We start from the raw sequence: 24,862 nt of genomic DNA, 5'->3' as shown, positions 1-24,862 counted from the left end.
TCAAAAGTTTCAGAGAAGGACGTAGACATTGAAACCATGAGATTTACTTTTAAGTTCAGTCATTCATTTTGTGAAGTTATGGTCTACCTTAGTACCTTACCCATATTGTGAAGTAGTACTATTTGTTCCCGGGTAGGTGGCAATACGTTCCACATATCAATCTCATGCAGAAGGTGCAGTCCAGGGAAAGAAAATGAACAGAAATGCAAAAGGCCAGAAAAAAACTTCAGATTACTGCATTGTCAATGCTCTCACATTGGGTTGGGGCTACAGACAAAAGCCTCTTTCACATTGCCAAATGTTTGGATTGAATGTAGACTCTAGTCCATAAGACCATAACAGCCTTTGAGCCATAAAATGTTCAGACTTCAGCTTAAAATCAACACAACACATCAGTTAATTCTCAGTGCAATATGCACACTTGTTCTTGCTAGATAGTAAGAACACCCTGACGTTGGGCTCTTGAAGTTGCAGTTGAAGGTTTGGTTACTGAACACCTGATCTGAAGACTGAAGTTGTTCAGGAGCTAATTCCACCATCCTAGTGCCTGCAGAATGTTCAGATCAATCTAAAACTGAAAGCAAGCTGCCTTCCTGCCTTTGCTTGCTCCATGGCCGGAGGTGAGGCTGAACCATATCTAAGAGCGCACCAGCAGTGGCGACATGCCGTGGCAGAGAACCCATTGGACTTTGCGGGAAGGCAGCGCAGTTCCGGCGAACGGTAGCAGCGGCACCGCCGCAGCACATCTGCACATGCGGACGGACGGACCGTGCCTTGCTTGGGTTTCGGTCAATGTGGGCCGCCCGATCAGTATTACACGGTGCAGATTGTAGCTGAGAAGAAGCAGAGGGGTTTTTATAGGAGGGACCCTGGACTTATTTCGTATTGTGTTTCCGTTCAACGCCGCGCTGCCTGCAGCGGTTTCTTTCCCAGTCCCGGAGGAGCGTCGGGGTGGGCCGTGGGCGGTCGGGAGGTGATGGAGCTCCGGCAACTCACGGGATCGCGGCCACTGACTCGCTGACACTACAGGTTTGCCTCTTCCTAGCCCCTTCCCCACTTACCCGGCTTGGTTGGCTCTGCTTTTGTATGTTATCTTGAGTGCATGCCATGTGTTCGACTTAATAGCCGAACCAAGGCAGCTGCCAATTCTTAGCTTTGATTCTTCTTTAGTTCTGGTTGCTGCTTGGGTGTTCCAGACTCCGGAGTCCATATGATCTCCATGTGTGGCCAGTGTTGTTTAACGTTCTTAAATATGCAGTACAGTTGATAGGCCTTGGTAGGAGATTTGGTATTTTGGTCTCACGGGAGATTCATGGGAGTCCCTTATTTGTTTCAGGTTATAATAGCTTAATTTTCAGGTTGGAGATTCTAAGGATTGAACTCAGGACCATCCACTCCCTAAGTGAGCATCTTACCACTAGACTAAATTCTATTCCACATGGATATTTGAAGCATTGAAGAGATGAAAGATTCAAACACGCTACCATTCACCGCTCATGTTCCCCTTTTGTCCGCGACTCTTATGGGACAATGGCTTCCAGCCGGCGAGAGGTTAGAGTGACGAGTTATTGGGTCTCCTGAGATGTAAATGTAGGGTGGAAGGTGGCATCTCAGCAGTCAGCAGTGGTGGCACCACCAGCGATGGGTTAACAGGTCCAGAGGAGGGTGACAGCGGGTGGCAAGAGAGGAGAGAGAATGTTAGGTAGCGCAGGCTAAAGTGGCAGGAGGTGTGGCAAACCAGAGAGCCACTGCCAGGAGCCTGGTTTAAAATTTTGATTTCTGAAATATTTTGGGAACCACTGGAATTGCTTTTCTTGAATTCCGGTTATCCAAATGACCTAAATATCATTTGATGAAATTCTGAATTCTGCTTGAACTGGGCTCAAATTTATGTGTCACCGATTTTTTTTACCGAAACACAATTTCTTTTACCTAATATTTAGTGAAATTTCATTTGAGGTGGTGGCGGGAAGAGCAGAGTGGGTGACGGATGTGTTTGAGAGGCAGTCAAAATGGATATGGATGGAACTAGGAAAGAACAACATGGAATGTGAAGGCAAGTGATAGAGCAAATCCCTACAGCATCGACAACTGCTTTCTTGTTCCTGGGACCGAAATAAGAAATTGCTAGTCAGTAACTGCATTAAAAAAAAGTGACTTAGCATCTTGATCAGAATAGCAAGTGCCTTGACTCTCTTGAATCCAAATTCATTTGCAATCATGGGGCTAATTTTTGTCTGTTAGCAACTGTACCTGGTTTTGGTTTGGTTCAAGTTTCGTAAGGCATCATTCCTCAGTAAGCACATTAACTTCCAGCCTCCCTATATCCCATGCCGGAGATAGGTAAGTAACAATGTTGATTCATCTTCCTCAATCATGGAACCACTCTTACTTCACTAGAGGAAGTACTGATAGATACAAGAATTAACTACATGAACTACTAAGATTCACTAGAGGAAGTACTAATTTCAAATTTATTGAAGACAACAAATTTAATTTCTGCTAGCCATACAAGGAAGGCCACTTCAGAATCTAAGTTACACATACCACAGTAGTCATGCAGCCACGAGTTCAGGAGAGAACAAGATAACGAATCAAGTTCCCAAATGAAAGACCAAAGGATCTTCAGCACACACTTGTGGTTTTCTTGCAGAACTTCTGGCTACATTGTTTCAGATTTATCCTTTCTCCGCTTCAGCCTTGTTTTGGGCTTTCTGCGGCGATGCCTCCCTGACTATTTGTGGTCTCCACGGCCATAGCCTGAGAGGCCTCCTCAATCTCTGAACTCCCTGCTCCCTCCATTCTCCTTGGTCCTCTCCTTATGTCTCCTATCCTGGGATCTTTGGATCCCTTGAGCTCATCCGCTTCATGAACTTTAATTCTAATCTGGTTGTTCCTCATATCTGCACCAGCTTGCTGCGTCTCCTCAACAACCTGTCCATTGTCATTCCTGGCATTATTATCCTGAGGTTCTGCAGAAGCATTGTTTTTAGTTGCATCTTCCTTTGGCCACAAGCTGCTCTTCTGGATGCCACAGTGCCAGAGCAATGCCCATATTTGGGTTATAAACTCCCCTCCAGAGAGACACTTCTTGTGTGCCTCTGCATTCCAAGTAGGTGCGATGTGTATAAGTAACTCGGCCCATACCCCGGCTAGGATCTCCCAGCGGCCTTCTTCACTCTCATGATCAAGCAGTTTTCTGCCCAATATCGCACCTTGTTTCAGGACATCTTCATAGTCAGATTCTTTGATAGGTTTATCTGCTTCTTCCTGCAGTTTGATGTGCCTGCTCTGTAAGGAATCACAGCATTTCAGAATGCCATCACGAGCACTCTTCACGGCGTTTTGGAACACTATCTTGGGCACAAGAAAGCTATCAGGGATCAGGTCAGGCTTTGAAACAAGCAGATATGCACAGTACCGTGACAAGCTATTCGCGGTGATGTACGTTTCCTGGAGCTTATCAGGCAACATCCCACTCACTTTCTGCTTATTCAATTGTGATGGACAGCAATTTGTGAACCACGAGAAGATGCTCTTTCTCTTCTTCTCATCCACATCCATAAGATACGGTTTTGATGAGCAGCAACCAGTGAAGCAGGACAAGAGGGAGCACAGAAACCCAGGGTTGCTTAAGTCGACACTTTGTTTTTTAGCAAGCTCCATCTCACATAGACTGGTCGCGATGTGCCACACAAGAATGATGTGAGAGCTTGTAGGCAGGTACAAGTAGGGCAAGTACTGCTTTAACTGCTCCCTTCTGTTACTATTAACGTCAGACAGTGTCTTGATGACACTGGGCAGACTATGACTTTGAGCTTCCATCAGAATTTTGTGGAGCTTCTCTAGAACTGCCTGCCTGACATACTTGGGAACTTTGATGGCACTGCTGAGCTTTGCCCCATCATCCTTCTTTGGAACCATTCCTGTGGTTAGGTTGTGCAAGTAATTCCAGCATCTTGGTCTGTCATCATATGACTGCACGAAGACATACTGGTCAATGAGTCCATGCCACTTCTTATTAATCTTAGATCTGAAAAATGATACTATTATGTGATCCATACATCTATCGTCAATGCTCTTGTCCTTCCGTTGCACATACTTGCACACCAGGAGTAATCTCATCCAGTCCGAGAGTAAGTAGGTGACCATCTCCCAGATCTCCTTGATCATCATCAAGACGATGAATGCCCATGTGATGATCATGTCAACATTAAACCCCTTCACCAGATTGGCAAGCTCGCCATTGGGGGGCTTGTAAACCTTACGAATGTCGACCCCAAGCCAGCAGACAACACCGAAGGTCACCACAGATGGAAGCAAACTCATGAAGAAGGATAGGAGCCCGCACCAGAAGACCATTGGGTAGCGGGTGTTAAAATAGTCATTGGTGAGCGCAAGCTGGAGTTCCATGATGCTAAAGGCATCATTGGTGCCAATATTCTCGTCTATTATCTTCTTGACTAGCTGTCTGTTTATGCAGAAGATATGTTCTTGTGGTGTTACATCCTCAAGCCTGCACCGGAGCAGCCTGGACAGGGCGAAGGCCAGAGAGAGAACCTTCCCATCATTGCCCTCAGGGTTGTTTAGTAGGCAAGTGAGACACCCCCAGATCTTGTCTAGCGTGATCAGTGGTGACCTTTCCTGTGCGGACCTGGGGCTGCTGGTAGGACTTTCTCTTGTAGCAGAGCGACGTCTGGTTTTCTGGGTCTTTCTTGGCTGGTCGGCAGAATCTATGTCCAGAGCATACTGAGGTTTCCGTAACTTCATACCCTGCTTTGACTCTCCATAGACTAAGTAGTTGTATCCTTTCATCGTCCCTGGGTCACAGTCCTGTGGCTCTGGGTTACTAGGCTTATAATTGGAATGCATGTATTCTGAGACAAGCTCTGAACTCCCGCCATGCCAGACAGATTGGAATGCTAGACTATGTGAATGGAATCTGTACCCGCTCCTCAGTATCTGCAGAGCCCAAAGCGACCACAGTGGACGTGCGAACCTGGATCCACGTGACCAATTCAAGAATGCTGTCCCCAGAAGCTTCAACACGTTTCTCCATTCAATGAACCTTCGCCCACCACGGTCAGGGACACCATAACCTGAGATGTAGTCTGCACTGTAACGGAAATTGACAAGCACAAGGGCCCAGACTGGGAACAACTGATTCTTGAAAGGTGCTGATTGCATGGCCCCCAGGAGGTATAAGACAATGGAGTCAGAAACCGCATCGAACACGCTAAAGACAGCTCTCATGAGGGAGTTGTGGATGATGTGGCGAAAGAAATCCATGAGGAACATCACAAAGAATAACAGTGTGACGATGACCACGAGGAACTCGATGCGAAACAGGATAAATATTTTCTTGTCCAGCATGATGAACAGGGATGACACAAGGTCACGGGCATCACTGAAGCCAATCATTTTCCTGGATCACGAGACCTGTCAAATTTGTTTTGCAAATAAATTAAAAGCAGTACCCTTTTTAATAGGAAAATCTTCAGATACTTACTGTACAAATGAACTTAAACAATTATTAAGGTGGAGCTTAGCTTATATTGGATAGAAACCAGAAACACAATTGAGGCACAGTGGATAAGCTAATTAGCAATTTGAAAAGGCCATATAACTGCACTTGTGCAGTTAAGTGGTGGTGGAAACCAATTCTGGTAATGCTTCCATGCTGGATATCATTTGGTTATATGTTGCGCTTAAGTTCATACCTAATATTGTACTCCCTCCGTTCCTAAATTTGAAGTTTTGAACTAAAACCACGACAAGAATTTAGGAACGGCAAGTTGTGGCTTTTTCATATGAGTTGCGCAGTGTTATCTTGTTATTTAACGAAGTGCAAACAAGTCTTATCACCAGTTTTATTTGATGTGTCGTGTGCTTCCGTATCTTTATTTATGAGTACTACATATATGGATCATTTCAGCTAAGCTCATTTGTGTTTCCATATGCATATGAGAACTGAACTTATCATTCCATGCTTGTTTCTGAAGTTGAGGCATCTATCACTTATATTCTGGTAAACAAAACTCTAATATGCAGATGATGCAACGGAAAGCTAATTCTCAAGAACTTATGCTTGTGTAGAAATATGATACAGAGTGGGCAATTTGTACCTGAACTGGGTAGCTGCTCAAGGTATGTCAGGAACCAGGGAGCTGTATTAGATGATTTGTGAGACCTCTTGCCAGTTCCAAATCAGCCTCCTCCTTTTGGTGAGACCATGCTCGGGAGAAGGTCAGATGTATCATAAGTACCTGGGTACTTATCATTTTAATAAGGTAAGATTCACTCCATCTTGACATAGCCTCTCAATCATGCTAATTAAACTAATAAATTGGCTTCCCAAGGTCTTCTTCTTAGGCCTTTGTTTTTCGAGAATGCAGGTCATATCAATAATGTGTTCTCATCTTGACTTATATTGAAGCTTCCCAAGGTCTTCTCAATAAGGTGTTCTTAGGTCTCTGTTTCTCAAGAACGCAGGTCATATCAATAATGTGTTCCCATCTTTACTTATATTGAATAAGAAATTGGTAGTAGAGAGAATCTTCTCTATTGGGTTCAATAGTTTGATTAGGCCATTTATCTATTTCTCAGGATAACTTATTTTTGCAGCTAAAAGAGAGATGGAAACGGATATACACCACCACACACATACACCAATTCGAGCATACCTACACATGCCTACACCACAAATCTCACTATTTTGCTACTAAAGCACACTCGGATGTGCGTAACTGTGAGCATCAAAATTTGAATCCTGATGGGTGGAGTGGTACCCCGCAACTTCACCACCCCACCAACAAGTTGGTTTTCCCATGGTAACTTTCTTTGCATGGGCTAGTGGGTTTATTATTCTTAGAGCCAGATTAATAGTTTGATGTTATCAAGAAGCAACTTATACAAAATGTATGCAGTTCCTTTCATTCTTCAATAAACTTTGAGAATAGATTCCATCTAAGTTTGAGGCAGTTGCGGAATCCCCTCACATCCTGTCGTTTCTCCATGGTGGCCACTTGTGAGTGAGTAGTAAATGGTGCTTACTAAATACAAATGGAAAATTGAGGTACTCCCTCTGTCCACAAATAAGTGTACTTCTAGGTTTTGTCCTAAGTCAAAAATAGTATAGTTTGACCGACTTTATTGGAAAGAAAACGTAGCAACATTGATGACACCAAATTAGCATCATTAGATTCGTTTTGAAATGTAGTTTTACAATATACCGATTTGATGTCATATATGTTGCTACTTAAGTTGGTCAAATCTAAAAAAGTTTGACTTAGGACAAAACCTAGAAGTACACTTATTTGTGAGTTATATGTCAATGCAAACCACTTGATTCTGAGATATGTCTCTACATCTTGGCATATTTAGTTTACTCTGTCAACCTGTCCCCAACAGTTACTGGGAAAAACAGATCCAGCAGTTTTGCCATGCTGGCTAACCTACAACCCTCTTTGAACTGGAGATACAGTTGACCCTTGCAATATTTGACTCAACTGGTAATGAATATGTACTGTGTTGGGTGACTATTTTTTTCTTCTGAAACCCACACCTAAATGTGAGTCATTTTCATTAGAAGAAGTGCTGAGATGGTGAAGAGTTCACAACCGAGCCAAAACAGAAAATAAAAAGGAAGGAAAATGCAAAAACTGTACCGTACAAAAACTAAGGCTAATGCTAATGCAGAAAGGGACAAATTAATTCCACCTTTTACGGTCCCCGAGCAATTGTATATTCGCCGCACTGTTATCTATGAACTGTCATGGTTAACACTTCATCAAGTAATTAATGCTTGATTCCATGGTAGATGTAGTTCTTAATCATGGAGGCCTGCTTTGCTAATTGAGTTTGACAGTTGTGGCTCTTAATCATAGGCCTGCTTGGCCTAATTGAGTTTTAAACATGGGCGATCATTTTCCGCCTACTATGCTGCATATGGTGCATAATTTCTTATAGTAGCATGAGATGCCTCCAGATGCAGTTCTAATAAAATGATGCCTCTGGAGGCTTTCTTAATTACTACTAGTATTGATCAAGAGATAGCTGTTCTCCATGTGTGGATGTCATCTATGATATAACTTATGTGGTTGAGGTCTTGAATTGATTGATCTATTCTCTGAAAACTCGCTAAATTATTTTCTCCTTTGTTGGGCCATTTTTTTCTGTAGCTAAACGAAATGTCTTACCTTGAATATGCCTTCTCAATCATGTTAGTCTGTCCACACTCCTTCTCAAATCTCAACCATGCTAACCAATAATTTTGATCCATATGGTCTTCTCTTTAGGTCTTTGTTTTCCGGTGCGATCATATAATGAAGGGTTGACTTCTTATCGTGTCTTTTATTTCTAGGAAACAACGACTAGGATGGGTGCGGTCTTCTTGAGTGCACACATATCCATCAAGATCTGCATGTGAGCAATACAAGCGGACAGAAAACTCATGTGCTTTATGCAGCTAGTTCGATCTAACAGGCTTCTGCAAAATATACATTGTTTATTTATTCTAAGTATTAATTAGATAGTTGGGTCTTGACTTTGATCTATTGTCTAACGAAGTCATATTGTTTTTAATATTGCATCTTCTCTCCTGACAAAAGGTGTGGGTTGGGGCATAGGCCTTTGATTCATCAAGTTCAAATTTGGCCCTCAACAGAAATTCACTACCACTGCAGGTCATGAACTTGTCCAGACGAGAAAATATGAGATAAACATCCATCCTCACTGGCTTACACTAAGGCCGGTTCATCGGCATAGGAGTAGGAGGAGGTAGAGAGAGGGAGCCAAGATGAGGCCCACTGCAGCATCGGGTGCGAGAGCATTCTTGCTCTCCGTCGCCAGGCTCTTTAAGCTGGACAATGTTACTCATATGGCCAGTGTGGAGCTGTGGGTGCTACTGACGACGCTGCTGCTGGTGATCAGGTTCCTCCTTGACTTCTTTGGGCCATGGTACGCCGATCGGCGTATGATGGCCGTCATCCTCACTATGGAGACCCTGAACCACAACCTGGTGGTCTACACCATGGGGCTGATGCAGCTGTCAGGGGAGAGAGTGAACGACTACTTCCAGGCATGGGCGGTGCTGCTGGTCACCCTGCAGTACAGCGTCAAGATTGGGCGCCCCTATGCCAGGTCCAAGCAGATCCCACTGCTGGACCTCATGTCCTCCTTCTGGGCAGCCAATCTCCTGCGGGTGCAGACCTTCTTCCTCCTCAGGATCCCCCTCTGGCTGATCTGGTCCCTCAATGCGGTTCGCATCATCTTGTTCTTCATCTCCTCTAGTAAAGCAGAGACGATAAACCAAGAGAGCATGAGGCTGGTCAGCGACTACATGAGATACGAGGAGGCTCTCTCTGGCGAAGACGACCAGACCATGGCCTTTGCGGATGATGGCCAGCTGAGGGAATTTGACATGAGGGGTTACAAGTATCTGGTGCATGGCGAACACCTGGTCCTTAAGGAAGTCCAAGCGGCCACGCAGGAAGCAGCTTCTTGCTTTAACAGAGGAACACCGGAAGAAAGTAAACAACTTGACCAGAGCTACAGGATTCAATTGCGTCCAGATCAAGAGCACAAGAAGAAACTTGTCACCATAGAGAAGATATGGAACGGTGCCAGCGAGAGTGGATTGCTTGGTGCCACAGACAGTGACAACCAGTTGAAGGACATCTGCCTCTCATTCGCCTTGTACAAGCTGCTGCGCCGTCGGTTCTACGACCTACCCATGCATGAGCTGGCTAGGCTGCAAGGGGAAAAGAAGATCAGGAGCCTTGTCTTCAGTTACATCCTGGGAAAGGACTCCGAGAGGGCATTCCGCATCACGGAAGTGGAATTGTCCTTCCTCCAAGACCTGTTCTACAGCAAACAAGCCACCATGTTCGCTGGTGGATTCCTGATTCCTGTCATGAGCCTGCTACTGTCTCTGTTGCTGGCTGCAGCCACGGGGTACATTGCATATCCTGTTCGGTACATACCCGAGAGGATGGATCAAGCAGACCGTAACAGGATCACGCATGGCGTGTTCATTACCCGTGTCATAGTCGCTGCCATCGTTGCCAAGGAGGTCGCAGAGATTTATCTCTACGTCTTCTCACGGTGGGCTAAGGTTCTGATGTTATGCAAGTATGTCCAGTATCAGTGGCTGTGGACTCCGGTGGCAGAGACAGCGATGAAAGTGATGCTCTGTTTCAGCAGCAAAACCAGGTGGAAGCAGAGCATAGGTCAGCAGAACCTTCTTGTTTCATCCCGTGTGGTGAGCCCTTTCACAGAGAATATAATACAGGACAGTCGGGGGCAGATACCTGGAAGAATCGTCCTCAAGGATTACACAAAGAATGCGATATTGGACGTGCTCAAGAGCTTGATCAAGGATCAGAAAGAACTGGGTAAATACTTCGAGAACACCTTTGGGTCAAACCAGAAGCTTGCTTGGCTAAGTGATGAAAGTGATGAGCCCAAGCCCAAGGTAGATACTCACATCATACTGGTCTGGCACATCGCCACCTGCCTCTGCGAGATCAAACTATTTGATGAGGTCAAGAAACTCAAGGCTCTGCAACCAGTAGGGTGCCCGAAGCCGTTTGTGGGAGAACCAGTTGCCGGAATTCACGCCAAAAAGGAACCAGAAGGGCCAGGAATTCCCGATGAATCACAAGGTGCCAGGTCAAATTCTGTGTGGTGCGAGCAGTACGCAACCGCAGTGAGCTTGTCAAACTACTGCGCATATCTGGTCACGCGGGCACTGGTGCCTGATAATGGCCTTGTCACCAAGAAGGTCCTTGAGGAGGTAATCCGAGAAATCGACCATGTTGCTTCCGATGTCATTATGGGCCCCTTTTCCTTTCTTTTTAGGTCGTGGAAAAAAAGCGAAGCTCGAGCAGGGGGTCAGCTGTCTAAGGAACAGCTGGGAACCATGGAACATGTGTATGAGTCTCTTATGGCCATAGTTGGCAAGGCGAGTGAACACGAGCATGATACTGGCCAAGATGGGGATCCTGACGAGGAGGCACCCAAAGTACGCGATCGAGAGGAGGAGCCTATGCCAATGCCAGACGACAGCGACAGCGACAGCGATGATGACCTCAACATCAGGAACTCCATAACTAAGATGGGTGCGGAGCTCGGGAAGCAGCTGACTGACCTCTATGATGGCAACGCGGAGGGCCTGTGGCACGACCTGGCCAAGTTCTGGACGGAGTTCCTCCTGCACCTGGCGGCGTCCACCAAGGCGGCCAAACACAGGACGCATCTCGCAGGCAACGGCGAGCTCATCACGCACCTATGGGTGCTGCTCTCGCACGCCGGCTTCCTTGGGAGCACCAGCCACGGGCACCAGGTCCTGGACCCAGAGGATCTCCAGGCTGCCAACCCGTATAATGAATGAGCGTGTTGTTCATGCACCTTCATATGCGTGTAAACCGTGTGTACCCTTCTCTGATGTTCTATTGTTTTGGTAGTGTTTTCGCTTTGTAACGTTGCTGTTTGTGGTGGTGATTGTGTCATCGAGCTTTCAGTTTTTTTCATGAGTTCTTATGAACTAGCTAGAGCTCCATCCTGGCACGTACGGCAACGAGATCTTTTCATGAATCAGCATGGGTCAAACTAGACAGACAAGCAGCAAGTGTTGAACTGCAGTTATCAGTTCGTCTTTGACTTAGTCTTTCAGTGCTGTAACTGTAAGCCCACTCTGTATCAAGTCAATATATTGTAAACTCTGTCTTCAGATCGTGCAATATATTCAGTTGCTGCTCTGCAGTCTATATATTGTCAACTCTGTCTTGAGATCGTGTAATGTATTCAGTTGCTGCTCTGCAGTCTATATATTGTATGCTCTGTATCAAGTCAATACAAGTTCAGCTTTCGGTCTTATTCTCATTTTATCAGCAAGGACAACAAGACCACATTCACAGGTAACAGACATATCCTGATATCCATAGCACCGGCCATTGTTGGAGTGACCTGTGCGGCTGTGCTTCCTGTTTGTTGCAGGTGTTAGCTTTCAACGTCTCCTGCGAACCCAGCGGCTTCTGCTTTTCGCTGTTCGGCGGTGGCAATAGACAGCCCAGGCTGATGCACAGCAGCGAGGAGACATGATCATGTTTTGTTCCCAGTGGTTTTCCAGTATGATGATTATGGGGAATTTATAAGTGCAGTAGTTCTGAATGCCACGAACTACAACCTCTTCATGTTGAAGCTAGACTACCGGGCCTTATTTTATTTTTCTGTTATCATTAATTTCTCAATCAGTGAAAACCTCCTGGGCGCACAGAGAATGCTAGACCGAGACGATGGCTAAGGCATGCCTCCAGACAATCATCTGGGATGAGGTCCACGATTCTCTGAACTGAAGCTACACTGTTAATTGAAACTAGCGAAGTACTCGTTGCTACGGCTGAAATAAAGTAGACTAGTTGCTACGGATGAGAACTTACTATCATATATGATAGACACTTTTCAGTAATTTAATCTCGTCTTTGGTGAGAAACATTATCACCATCTCTGTCTATTGCAAAAGGTTTATCATTTGCGTCAAAAGAAACGAGGAAAAAAGGTGAGTATGTGACGGGGTCTTTTATGGAAGTGAAGAATACAATGGTTCTTTTCTTTCTGAATTTACCAGATGAACGGCATAACGAGGGAGTTAAAAACTTGGCGTTTGCCAGAGGAGCCGGAAACGATTTTATTGCCCCGACGGATCGAGGTAGGTTAAAATGCATGGCATGTAGGTTAAAATCGCTTTGTAATGTCCAAAACCACTTCGATCTCCTAAATACACGACTTCATGTTCAAATCATGTCACTTTGCTACGTACTTCCTCCGTTCCTAAATACTTGTCGTGATTTTAGTGCAAATACTTGTCATGGTTTTAGTGTAAATTTGCACTAAAACCACGACAAGTATTTAGGAACGGAGGAAATAGAAAATATAATGACTTTTCTGATCCAATTTATGAAAAAAGTGCTCCCTCCATTTCATAATTCTTGTCTCAAATTTGTCAAAAAAAATGAATATATCTATTTCATAATATTTAGACAAGAATTATGAAACGGAGTGAGTACCTTATAATTCCTCATCTATTTTCTGCGCAGGAAAAAAAATGCATACGAATCTATGGAAACAGGAAAATACCACGGAGATTTACATTACATTGCACCTGAAAACGGACTCCTCCTGCGCAAGTGCAAAAGAGCCGACGCTGCTGCATGCAAGTGCAAGAACTCCTCCTGCTCCTGCTCCTGCTCCTGGCGGCGGCGTTCCGTGAAGCGGTTGTTGTTGTTATTGCCGTTTCTCATGAGCGGCCGTCGCAAGTGCAGAAGAGCCGACGCAGCTGCAAGCAAGCGCGGCGAGGACTCCTCCTGGTCCTGGCGGCGGCGATGATAGGTGGAAACGCCGGGCAGAATTCTCGAGGAGTAGTAGCCCGGGGGGATGAGGCCGTGGGCGTCGATGGTGGCGCGCCACGCGCGGCAGACGGCCCGGGCTCTCGCGAGGTGGCGGTACGGGAGCCGGCTGAGGATTTCGCGGAGGAGCGCCTCGTCCGCGGAGCACGTGCCGGCGGTGCCGTTGGCGTTCATCGGGGATTTGATCGATATTTCTTCGCTGCCGGCAGCCGTAGCGTAGGGAACAGATTCTAGTTTCAACGTGCTCCTGGAAGTACCGATGTGGTTAATATATATAGTAGTAGTAACGGTTTGTTATTCATGTTGAGATCGTCGAGGTCAGCCCGGGCTTGATCAGAACTCTTGTTAGTTATTGAGAACCTTTATTGATCAGAACTCTTGTTTAGTATCAAGACTTTGGCACCGTACGTGGGGAGCCAATATAATGGACCATGACATGGCAGAATAACCAACACGAATTTGAATATATGCACGCAGCACAAAATCAAACATCCGAAGGGGCAATTTTTTGGACAAAGATTACATCACAGAGCCAAAGTAAACACACAAGTAGAGATAGGAGACACGATGTTTGATAAGCTGATAAGGATAAGTAGCTTAGCCTCAAAGAAGATGCACGAACGCAGCAACAGACGATATCTAGGTAAACTCTATAACCCCTAAATCTCTGAAAGCACACAACTTCTTCAGACCCTCGAAACATTCTCATTTGCAAAAAAGTACTCTACCAAAAAGGAAGCCAGACCAGCACCTTAGCAGGAAGGAGGAGGAGGAGGAGGAGGATGCGTCGAAGGTACTGATGCTGCTTCAAGGCGATTCACACCGGACTCGATGGAAGTAAGCCTATCGCTGATGAGCAACTGATTCTCTTTGATCTCTTCCAGCCGGGCGTTCTGATCACCAAACCTGTCGCTAATGCTATCAAGCTTCACCTTGATGTCTTTGATGCCTTCCATTATAGATGCCATGCCATTGATGCCTTGCATTACAGACGCCATGTATGCAGGCGGTACTTGTGTAGGTCCTTGTGCAACTTGACCGTCCTGTACCGGGATTAAAAGTCATGTTAATTCCATGACATGGCTTCTTTGATTCCAGGGCAGTATTGGATATAACTGTTGTGGCTATAGGCAAGCAAATGATTATTAGTTCCCAATTAGGCTTGAGAACAACAGTACTCGGTTTTGCTCTAAAAAATTTGCAGGTACAACTGTACCCAATGTACCAATCTAAACCCGCCCCTACTAATCACTATAGGTTGACTGCATAAAAACATGTAAAAATATGAACAGGTCGGTTAATTAAAGCTATGTATAATAAGCTAACTTCAATGGTTGTCTCTTAGCTGCGTAGGATTTTGGGTGAGGTGGAGGAGACACGACACAAGAGACAAAGCCCACTGGTACAGAGACTGACATGGTATGAAGTGTGTGGGCTAGTATTCAATGACAAGACAAACTACTGTCTTGGTCATTTAGTAGTTCTCTCTGACAGATAGGAGAAAATGTAGAATTGTTTATACTGTTGAAAGTACTGAAGATAGAAGCAATTCATAAGTGACAGTTCCGGAGAAGTACAGTGGAAGAAAGAAACAGAACCTGTATATAGCAGCAACCATCCAACATATTTTCTGGTGCATAGAGGTTGATAATAAGCTTGTGTTGAAACCGTTTACCACACTGAGGGCACTGGAAAGAAAGATTGACATACAGGCATAACTTAAGCAATTTCATACACATATATGACATATACCTGATTTGATCTGTGAACCAGATGTATATGTAGTGTTATATATAATTATCATACATGGTACCTTCGCCCTCTTGTTACCGGAACAACGCAGCCATCTCTCCAGGCAAGATCAAGGAATGCAACTGCATGTAGTGGATATGAGATGATAAATGCTTGTGATGTGAGTTGTGAACAAGTGAATCACTAGTCCCATAGTTCAAACACAATCCTGGCCCGTGTGCATCAAATATAAAGAAGAAGAAAAATACTATATTCCTCAAGAATGAAACAAAAAATTAGCTAGTTTGATCACCAGCTGTAATAAGTGCCTTTTTTTTATCCGTTAAATCTCCATCTTCAGTGGTCTCCCGGTCTCCCCAGCTCCACATTGCAATCACCCCCCGTTGCCACCACCTCGGGACACTATACTGCATGTCTCAAGAATTAAACAAAAACATGGCCAGTCTGGTCACCAGCTGTTTTCAGCAGTCTCCCCAGCTCTACTTTGCATCACCCCCTGCTGCCACCACCTCGGAATCAGGGTGGGCAGAAAACCCGAAAAACCCGGATAACCCGAAGCCCGCAAAATCCGGTGCTAACTCAGGTTTCAAATTTGGAAGCCCGAAAATAATTCAGGAAATTAGGATTTTAACATACGGTACCCGAATAAACCGAACAGCCCAAACTAGAATGAAGCACAGCACATCACAGCAGCCCAATACGAATATTCTACTTCAGGCCCAGCTCAGCCCGCCAAAGCTCTCCTTTTCCCCTAAACCTAGCGTACATGCAGGCAGCCAGGCAGCAGCCGCCGCAACTCCCTAGAAAAGGAAAATGGTCGCCGCCACTCCCGTCTGTGGTACCGTTGCCGCTCGCCGCCACCCATGGCACTGCCTGCAACATGAGGCCGGCGACGGTGCGACCCAACCACAGCTCCTTGCCTCCTCCATCTTCTCCACTCATTTGAGTCTAGCACGAGCGCGACATGGCGATGCGATGTAGCGAGACGAGCTATCTCCTGCCCTGCTCTAGCTCCTCGCCTCCTCGTCTCCCACATGAGCTATAATTCAGGATTTCCCGAAGCACGAGCCCGAATTGTCGGGTTATCATTTTTCTGGGCTAAATTCGGGCATCATTTTGGAAACCCAATGTTTCAAAAACCCGAATTACCCGACCTGAAATATCGGGTAAACCCGAACACCCAGCCTGACCTCGGAACACTCAGAAGTTAACCATAACCTGTCTCAATTCTGAACCACATATTTCATGATCACCAAGTTCTACCTCCTCCTCCTCGATCATGCAACACAGACTCATAATATGCAAAATTTAATTAATAAATTATTTCCAGAATTGCAACTCTGCACTATATTAGCCATTGGTCAGACAAGAGGTTTATTATCAATTTAACGGTTATGGAAAACCTATAACCTAGGAAATTGGCCACAGGTTCAATTTTAGCCATGACTCAAAACACAAGCAATGCCCCCTACAAAATAAAAGAGAAGAAATGGAATTGTAAGAAAATTTGATCCCCACTAATTAGTTAGTAGACGTATGCACCTTCCAATTGAGTGACTGTTGCATATATTGCGATGATTAGATTTCGAATCACCAAGTCAGTCCCAGTGCGGATATGATCGTAATACAACTACAAATCCACTAAGAATCTGCCATACATGCAGATGCAGGCCCTGACTGTAGTTATTTATAAAATCAGCTGCTGAACTAGAAACATCACCGAAAAGAGTCGATACCGTCCCACTGACCAGATGCGATGCGCGCCGTAGCAGGTCCATGGTTCCATACAGACGGAGCACGTGGTCCCCGCCGGCTGGACGCTGCTGCTGCCGCCCTCTTCGCCCACCACCGCCGCCGCCGCCATCGCCATCGCCGTGGTCGCCGGAACCCTAACCCCCTCCTCGTCGGTGTCGCTGTACTCAGATTCCTCGTCGCTGTAATCGGAACCGGAGCCGGAGCCGGAGCCCGAGCCCTCGTCGTGTTCTTCGTACGAGGTTTCGGACTCCGTGCCCGACCCCGAACCCGACGACGCCGTCTGGCTCTCCTCGGCTTGTATCCGCTCCAAACGTAGGCTGCGCCTCTCCGCCCAAGCGCTGGTACCCGCGGGATACGCAGGCGCCGCGGCAGCTGATCCCTCGTCGTCTTCTCCCTCCGAGATTGCGGACTCCGTGCCCGAACCCGACGCCGCCGTCTGGCTCGCCACGGCTGCTTGTAGCCGCGCCAGGCGGCGCCTCTCCGCCAAAGAGGTGAGTCCCGGGCCAAACCGATACGCAGGTGGCGCCTCGAGGGCCGCGGCCTCCTCCTCCGTCGCCGGCGCCGGAGGCGAGGACGACATGGCTGCCGTCAGCTTCAGTGCGTGGCGGACGCTGGGAAGTGGGGATCCTACGATTCTGGGTTCTGTGCATTTCAGCTATCAGGGCCTTAATCTAATCTCTTCTCTAAAAAAAAACGAAGAAGCGAACTAAACTTGTGGCCCAAGCCCATAATGACCAGCCCATACTAGCCCAACAAGCCAGGACAATACGGCCCCAGGAAGCAACAGCGATATCTCACTCTTCCTTCTCCGCCATTCGGATAGGAAGCGGCAACAAGCGGCAGCAGCTAGCAATGGACGTGGCGGGGGCTCAGGCCCGGACCCTGCCCCTCCTCCTGCGCCACCCGGACTTCTGCTCCCGGGGCTCCGTCTCCTTCTCGTCCTCATTCCCCCGCGGCGGCGCCCGCCGGAGCTGGGCGGCGGCGGCCACGGCGGAAGGGGAAGGCTACGAGCGGGTGGCCATGGACACCCCCGGCGCGTACCGGCTCGTGGACCGGAGAACTGGGAAGAGCGTCATCGTGTGGGGCGGCATCGACGACGACGACGGCGGAGAAGAGCCCAGCGTGCCGTCCCCGGCTGTCCTCTCCAGGAGCACCCACAGCGGCAACACCGACAGCTCCTCCCTCTCCAAAGGTTCGGCAAAATGTGGGCGTAAATCTGTCAGTCTCAAATTCGGGAGGCTAATTCTAGCAACAGTATTCAAAGCAGTGATAGATTTGGGGACAAAATTCATGTAATTCGTAATGCTTGCGTGAAATAGTTCGCTTTTTATCTGAAGATGAAGCCATTTTTGACACTACAGGTGCAGCAAATTCGGGTAGTTCAGGTGTTGGGAGTTTTGGGAGATTGAAGGCGCAGAAAGTGCAAGATCTAGCTAGGAGATCATTAGCCAACCTCAAGAGAGAGCCTACTTCTAGCCGTACAAGCACCACCCGGCGTAATGAATCATCTTTTGTTGATAAAAAAGTTGAAGGTGAAAGTGATTTTGGAAGAAGGAAGTATGGTTCAGAGTACCCAGCGCGCCGTGCAAAACCGAATAATAACTCTAGGGATGAGAAGACCAGGGAAGTACGCTCTCTGGATTCTGTTCTGAGGCAATACAGAGGCGACGGTGATTCGGATTTTCGAAGTGAAGAGGCTACTTCTGGCCCCAAAGTTTGGGGTAAAGTTGCCGATGCTACATCTTATAGACGAGAGGATCGGAAGCAAAAGGTCCCTTTGGACAGTGGTTTTTTTAGTCGCAGATCTTTTAAGGAGATTGGCTGTGGTGACGAAATTCTTGGTGCATTGAGAAGCTTTGGGTTTCCTCAACCATCACATATTCAGGTCAACACATTTTCTTATCTTTTGCATTGAGGAAAAGGATTATGAATTGTTAGCATAGTATCCATGGCTGTTATACAGTACTTGTTCGTCACTAAAACACTATGTAGTCAGTATCTTAGTCCATCAATATCAACTCTCTGAATTCTTGCATCTTACGTGATTTTCTTAACTGGCTCGTAAAACCATTTTAGGCTATGGCATATGGTCCTGTCTTGGAGGGGAGGAGTTGCATTATTGCCGATCAAAGTGGGTCTGGCAAGACATTGGCATATCTTTGCCCTATAATTCAAAATTTAAGGAAGGAAGAAGCAATGGGGGTCCACAAATCATCTCCCAGGAACCCACGAGTCATAATATTGACACCTACTGCTGAACTTTCTTCTCAGGTATACTACTTGCTGAATGTGACGTTGATGTCCTATGTTTCAATCGGGGTAAGTAACTACGGAATTTCCTGATGAGTCGTTTTTAAAATACAGGTCCTTCAGAATTGCCGTTCAATATCAAAATCTGGGGCTCCCTTCAGGTCTATGGTTGCAACTGGTGGATTTCGGCAGAAAACGCAGCTAGAAAGCCTTGAGCAAGAGCTAGATGTACTTATAGCAACACCTGGTCGTTTCCTGTATCTGCTTCAGGAAGGCTTTGTGCAATTAAATAACCTCAGATGGTATGCTGTTCCTTTTTCCTGTCATTTGAAAGTTAACTTAGAAAAATAATGTTCTCGCAAAAAAAACTTAGAAACATAATGGATGTACTAGGTATAAGACCTAAATAAATAAATAAATAAATCATTCCTTGTATTTGCAGTGTTGTGTTTGATGAAGTGGATATTTTATTTGGTGAAGAAGGTTTTGAACAAGTGCTTCATCAATTGATTACTGTTGCACCAGTGACCACACAGTATCTTTTTGTCACTGCCACTCTTCCTCTTGATATATACAACAAGGTTGTTGAAACATTTCCTGACTGTGAGGTAATCATGGGACCTAGTATCCATCGAACAAGCGCACGTCTTGAAGAGGTAGGTCGTTTATCCACTTATTCATTTCTTTAGCCTTTTACCATGCTGCATATCTGTCTGAAAAGCTTGCTAGGGAATACTTCTTGCCAGTCACTTTTTTATCTGCTGATGTCGATATCATATACGATTTCGGTGTCATTTGCTTAGGATTGACCCACAGATAAAGGACTGCATAGTCCAGTGGAGTCCATAGTAGTATGCAAATTGATATCATAGATACAGGACTGCAGCGTTTTCCCAGAGTGATTACATTTATAGTGGTTCTGCAGATTCTCGTGGACTGCAGTGGAGATGACAACGATGAAAAGAATCCAGAAACAGCCTTTTCGAACAAGAAATTGGCACTTGTAAAGATTATTGAGGAATCCCCGGTTCGTAAAACAATTGTTTTCTGCAACAAGGTAGTTCCTATCCCTTGTATTATCAATATCAAACAAACATAACAAACAAAAATCAGAATCTGACAGTTAGAGCATATGTTATCTTTTGCCAGATTGAGACATGTAGAAAGGTTGAAAATGTGCTGACACGGCTGGACAGGAAAGCTTCCCAGATCAAGGTTCTACCATTCCATGCTGCACTGGACCAGGAGAAACGCATTGCAAACATGAAAGCATTCCTGAATAAGCAGTCTTCCGACTCGATGTTCCTGGTGTGCACTGACAGGTGTGGATTAGTCACTGAACATTCATGCTTTCTTAGTTGCTGGTTTCAAGGCCATGGTTTCACTGAACCGCGGGACTGAATGTATATCATTTGGTTGATGGCAGAGCTTCGCGGGGGATCGACTTTACGAACGTTAACCACGTGGTGCTCTTCGACTACCCCCGAGATCCAAGCGAGTACGTCCGCAGGGTTGGCAGGACGGCCCGAGGCGCCTCAGGTGACGGCAAGGCTTTCGTGTTCGCGGTGGGCAAGCAGGTGTCCCTGGCCAGGAGGGTGATGGAGAGAAACCTCAAGGGGCACCCACTGCACGATGTCCCGTGCTTCTGAAAGGAGAGATGCTGTTGCTACCCAACACATCTAGAGTATTTCTGTTGTCGAGAACTAAAGTGAACAGTGTTAGCGTTAGGAACTGTGATGTAACACCTTGTTCTGCTGATCGTGCTTGTTTGACCAGCACCGTGGTAATGTGCAGAATAAGAAGCATAAGGGACAAGACATTCACATTACACATTCTATAACTAGGTTTTTTTATTTTTATTTTAGAGGAACTGATTCTTACACTTTACCAACTGGCCCCTATGTCTCAAGCCCTGTGGTCATTATGGTGATGTTTGCCGTGTGGCGGCATAATTTGAGGGAAACAAACTTCTATACGTAAAGAGAAAGTCTCATCATTTACATAGCTAGCTGTGATTATAAGCATTTGTAAACATGCTGTAATGATTATTAAAAACAAGGTCAATAGGAGCTTCTATGTTTCTCTTATTTGCTAGAAATTTCCATATTAAAAAACAAAAGGAGTAATATCCATATAGGGCATTAGCGCCTAATTCCATGTAGGTCTAGATATGATATAGACTAACCAAGTAATTAGAATCGTACAACTTTGTATAGTGAAAAGAAATCTAGTTATATATGATTACATTGATCTGGCTGCAGAATTACGAGGATATGGTTAATTCCCTTATACTCCTGTATGATCAGGAGGAAGTCGAATGTGAGATTTCAGGCTTCAGTCATAGCTTGAAGTAGTCTTGGCATGGGGGGATTGGTGATTTCAACTAGACCCTCAAGAATCTGAACCACCTCCCCCATTGTTGGACGATCAAATTCATCATCTTGGATGCACCAACATGCAATTTTGCAAGCTCTTTCCACCTCATCAAGATTGACATCACCATGTAACATCTGATCTGCTAGGCTCCCAACATCTCCTTCAACAAGTTTATGTGCTACATGCACCGGGAAATAAATATCACAATCTTCCCCACTAGAACATGGTGTTTGTGAGTTCCTCTTTCCAGATATTATTTCTAGCAACACCATACCATAGCTGTAAACGTCGACTTTTGGTGTAATAGCAATTCCAGTTATCCATTCACGAGCCAGGTACCCAAAAGTTCCTCTCATTGTCGTCAGTACTCGGCTAAAATCCCTTCCAAAGATTTTTGCCATCCCAAAGTCTGCAATTTTGGGGACAAATAATCCATCAAGGAGTATGTTTTCAGGTTTGATATCACAGTGTATAATATTGTGTCGGCAGCTCTCATGCAAATAGGCTAACCCTCTAGCAACTCCTAGGGCTATCTGATATCTAACATCCCAATTCAGTACCATAGAATTGTTTCGAAATAGATGAATATCAAGAGAGCTATTTGACATGTGTTCATAAACAAGCAACCTCTTAGAACCCTCACAGCAGAAACCAACTAGCTTAACTAAATTGATGTGCTGAACAGCTCCAATAGAGCTCACTTCAGCTCTGAATTGCTTCTCTCCTTGAAAAGCATGATCAAGCCTCTTCACTGCTATGGAAATCGAGCCTTTTAGAAACCCTTGAACACGGAACCAAAACTGCCTACCCCCAACTTATCTTGAAATATTTTGTTGCATGTTGCAACTCAGTGTATCTAAATGCAATGATTCCATTACACCCTTCAGCACCATTCAATATGCGAGGATATCGCTTCCTTTTGTTTCTCCAAATTGTTAGTAGTTGTTAGAGTGATCTCCCATCCGTGTGGGCCCAACGGCCCATCGGGCCTAGATCTGGGCGCCCAACCCAATATGGTTGGCGGGCCCCTGTCGCGCTGCGCTATATAAAGAGGTGGGGGGCCGGAGCACGCACTACGAGGTTCGCTGCATTTGCCACCGCCCCCACCGACATCCCCTACCGATCTAGGGTTGCGCAGAGGCGACGGGAAGCTCCGTCCACGCCGTCGCCCCACCGTCTCTCCCTCGCCGCCGTTCGCCATAGCCATGGCCGCACCGTCGGGATCTTCTAGCCAAGGCGAAGGTACTGCTCTCCCCCTCTCTCTCTCTCTCTCTCTCTTCGCCCCATACCCGAACCATGTTGAATCACAGTATAAAGTTCATTTTTCCTAGATTGTTCTACACCTAGTTACATCTAGGATCTTAACAGTAGTATGATAATGAGTGCAGAAATGCCTATACCAATAACAACACCGATAACAATTTGTCTTCTATTGTTTTCCAAACTCTGAACATCTTTACCTGAAACGCAAATGTAAATAGTTTCTCCATTTGAATTGGTAGTGCTACTACATTGTAGCTGTCTTAAGTTGAGCAATCCATTATGCCAGATAGCGCATCCTCTATTTCCAAAGGAATATGCAGTGCAGGAGCAATTATTCAGGCAAACATTTGCACAGTTGCTTACGCTTGTTTGCAGCTTCTACCTCTTGGGCATTCTGTGGCAGTTGAACACATGGCATTGAGTAGAAGGTATCTGTCATAGGTGTTGTGCTCTTGTTGCTAATGCAGCCTAAGTGGTTATTTCTTAAGCGCCCACCAGTATGATCATCTAGCTCCCAATCCTCAGGGGATGTTATGGTGAAGCCCTCCAAGCAACTGCAGTGTGGAAGCACATCATCGTTGCAAATAGCGAAAGGTCCACAAACAGCGTAGACATCACACTGAGCTTTTGGTTGCGCGTAGGCCATTGACCAATCCTGAGACCCCTCAAACCAAATGAACTCCTTTGCTTGACCTGAGGCTTCAATCACAAGACGGACAACTACATGCTCGTCTACTATGTTAATTATTGCAAAGTACTTTTCTTGATCATTGTTGACCAAAGTCACATAACTCAAATTACTGCTGATGGGGCCTGTATATCCTGGATTTTCAGGTGATGAAAAGTATTTACCGTTCCATACACCACTGGACTAGTACGGTGTGGAGGAGTCGTCCAGTGGTGCAACCACGATCTGGTTGACACCACTTGGGTCTAACTCAAACCGGTACACACCCGTAGCTGGGTTCATCGATGATTTCCAAGAGACAAGACGGCGCTTCAGGCCGGTGACCTTGTCCCACCCAATTTTTGGCCCAGGGAGAAGTGTATCCGTGGGGTGGTCAAAGCTTTGCCAGAAAACCTTTGACGAGTTTGAGTAGTCCCTTAAGATGATGTTTCCACTACTCATCAGCATAGCAATGGTGCTATTTGTTCTGATGATGTTTGCTTGGGTAGACCATACTACGGATTTGGTGGACCGGTTGAAGATGACAAGGTTGCAATCTTTGGATATTGTGAGCTCTAATGAGGTGGTGTTGTGGATGGGGCTGTCCCTGTTTGCAACCCATTCAGAAGTGAATTTTGGGACAGTATTGAACCATATGCCTAGGTACCCGCTGCTGGCAGTGTTTTCGGTGGATTTGGTGCTTATTTCGAAGAATCCAAGCACATACCTGCCGTTCCTTGAGATGAGCTTGTCATTGACGGCGAGTGCCTGGCCAGGTAAGATGGTGTCCACCACAGCACAACTTGGAGGCATGCTTAGGCACAAGAGTGAGATGAACAAGATGAGGAGGCACATGATGAAGTTGCAATTAAGTGACGAGCACTGCAAATTTAGGATCTCCGTCGCTAGCTGAACAGACACGGTCAAGCTAGTCAAGCAGAGTCTTTCATACCACGTACTACTACGCGTTACTCGAAACAAATAGTCAAGTACCAACCATGCGCCTTTAGTCTAAAGTTGTCAAGCATGTGGTTGAATTTGTGGGCACTACTCCACTAGAGATGACCTACACACGACAGACGAACTGCGTAGCATTTATCGATTATATGTTTTGAACTTTTGAGACCCAACTAACAAGAAAATAAGTGGCCAAAATAGAGTCAGCATGACGCCGTACTCTTTTTTTTTTAGAGGAAGTAGAATAACATGACGCCGTACTCATGTAGCCGAAAACATGAGGTCTTTTACGGTAGCTGTGCGTGGGCTGCACTTTCTCGAGCCCAGTTTCCTTTTTCTAAACAGCCCAACAAGGCAACAAGGCACGTCGGGCTTTTTGGCCACCGGTGAGACCCGAAACAAGACTGGGCCGAGCTCCGGCCGACCCGATTGCGAG

General features: G+C 45.8%; 4 protein-coding genes and 1 pseudogene across 17 annotated transcripts; 2 read left to right on the top strand and 3 right to left on the bottom strand.

The window, feature by feature from the left end:
• The first annotated feature begins 897 nt into the window (after positions 1–897).
• On the top strand, positions 898–11,773 carry LOC100828821. Of its 9 annotated transcripts, none has more exons than XM_024454987.1 (4): positions 6,152–6,290; positions 6,396–6,459; positions 8,363–8,424; positions 8,685–11,773. In XM_024454987.1, exon 4 carries the CDS (start codon positions 8,798–8,800, stop codon positions 11,390–11,392), a length of 2,595 nt encoding a protein of 864 aa, XP_024310755.1. In that variant the 5' UTR covers positions 6,152–6,290; positions 6,396–6,459; positions 8,363–8,424; positions 8,685–8,797; the 3' UTR covers positions 11,393–11,773. The 9 variants fall into 9 exon arrangements, with proteins under 9 accessions (XP_014757299.1, XP_024310758.1, XP_024310755.1 ...); XM_024454985.1 differs by having other exon boundaries at positions 6,396–6,830; XM_014901813.2 differs by lacking the exons at positions 6,152–6,290; positions 6,396–6,459 and adding an exon at positions 898–1,029.
• LOC100829123 lies at positions 2,452–6,249 on the bottom strand. Of its 2 annotated transcripts, none has more exons than XM_024454982.1 (2): positions 6,126–6,249; positions 2,452–5,439 (listed from the first exon to the last, which is right to left on the bottom strand). In XM_024454982.1, exon 2 carries the CDS (start codon positions 5,419–5,421, stop codon positions 2,695–2,697), a length of 2,727 nt encoding a protein of 908 aa, XP_024310750.1. In that variant the 5' UTR covers positions 5,422–5,439; positions 6,126–6,249; the 3' UTR covers positions 2,452–2,694. The 2 variants fall into 2 exon arrangements, with proteins under 2 accessions (XP_024310750.1, XP_003575867.1); XM_003575819.3 differs by having other exon boundaries at positions 2,452–5,425; positions 6,126–6,241.
• Positions 11,774–13,843: 2,070 nt separating the features above from the next.
• LOC104584492 lies at positions 13,844–17,574 on the bottom strand. Of its 5 annotated transcripts, none has more exons than XR_002966333.1 (4): positions 16,907–17,569; positions 15,213–15,280; positions 15,005–15,094; positions 13,844–14,449 (listed from the first exon to the last, which is right to left on the bottom strand). XR_002966333.1 is itself a non-coding variant. In XM_024463424.1 (3 exons), exons 1-2 carry the CDS (start codon positions 17,491–17,493, stop codon positions 15,268–15,270), a joined length of 600 nt encoding a protein of 199 aa, XP_024319192.1. In that variant the 5' UTR covers positions 17,494–17,574; the 3' UTR covers positions 13,844–14,449; positions 15,005–15,267. The 5 variants fall into 5 exon arrangements, 1 of the variants encoding a protein (XP_024319192.1); XR_732213.3 differs by having other exon boundaries at positions 15,220–15,280; positions 16,907–17,567; XR_002966332.1 differs by having other exon boundaries at positions 15,213–17,567.
• A 142-nt stretch (positions 17,575–17,716) lies between these two features.
• On the top strand, positions 17,717–21,054 carry LOC100838222 (DEAD-box ATP-dependent RNA helicase 50). The gene is made up of 8 exons (XM_003577321.4): positions 17,717–18,105; positions 18,275–18,798; positions 18,990–19,184; positions 19,278–19,465; positions 19,606–19,819; positions 20,089–20,220; positions 20,313–20,485; positions 20,590–21,054. The coding sequence occupies exons 1-8, from the start codon at positions 17,766–17,768 to the stop codon at positions 20,810–20,812; spliced, it is 1,989 nt and encodes a 662-aa protein (XP_003577369.1). The 5' UTR covers positions 17,717–17,765; the 3' UTR covers positions 20,813–21,054.
• Positions 21,055–21,490: 436 nt separating this feature from the next.
• Positions 21,491–24,282, bottom strand: LOC100828521 (annotated as a pseudogene).
• Positions 24,283–24,862: the final 580 nt, after the last annotated feature.

Source organism: Brachypodium distachyon, chromosome 4 (assembly GCF_000005505.3).
Source record: "Brachypodium distachyon strain Bd21 chromosome 4, Brachypodium_distachyon_v3.0, whole genome shotgun sequence".
Taxonomy (NCBI): Eukaryota; Viridiplantae; Streptophyta; class Magnoliopsida; order Poales; family Poaceae; genus Brachypodium; species Brachypodium distachyon.
The sequence above is the reverse complement of the archived record's forward strand: the minus strand, read 5'-3'. Positions and strand labels throughout refer to the sequence as shown.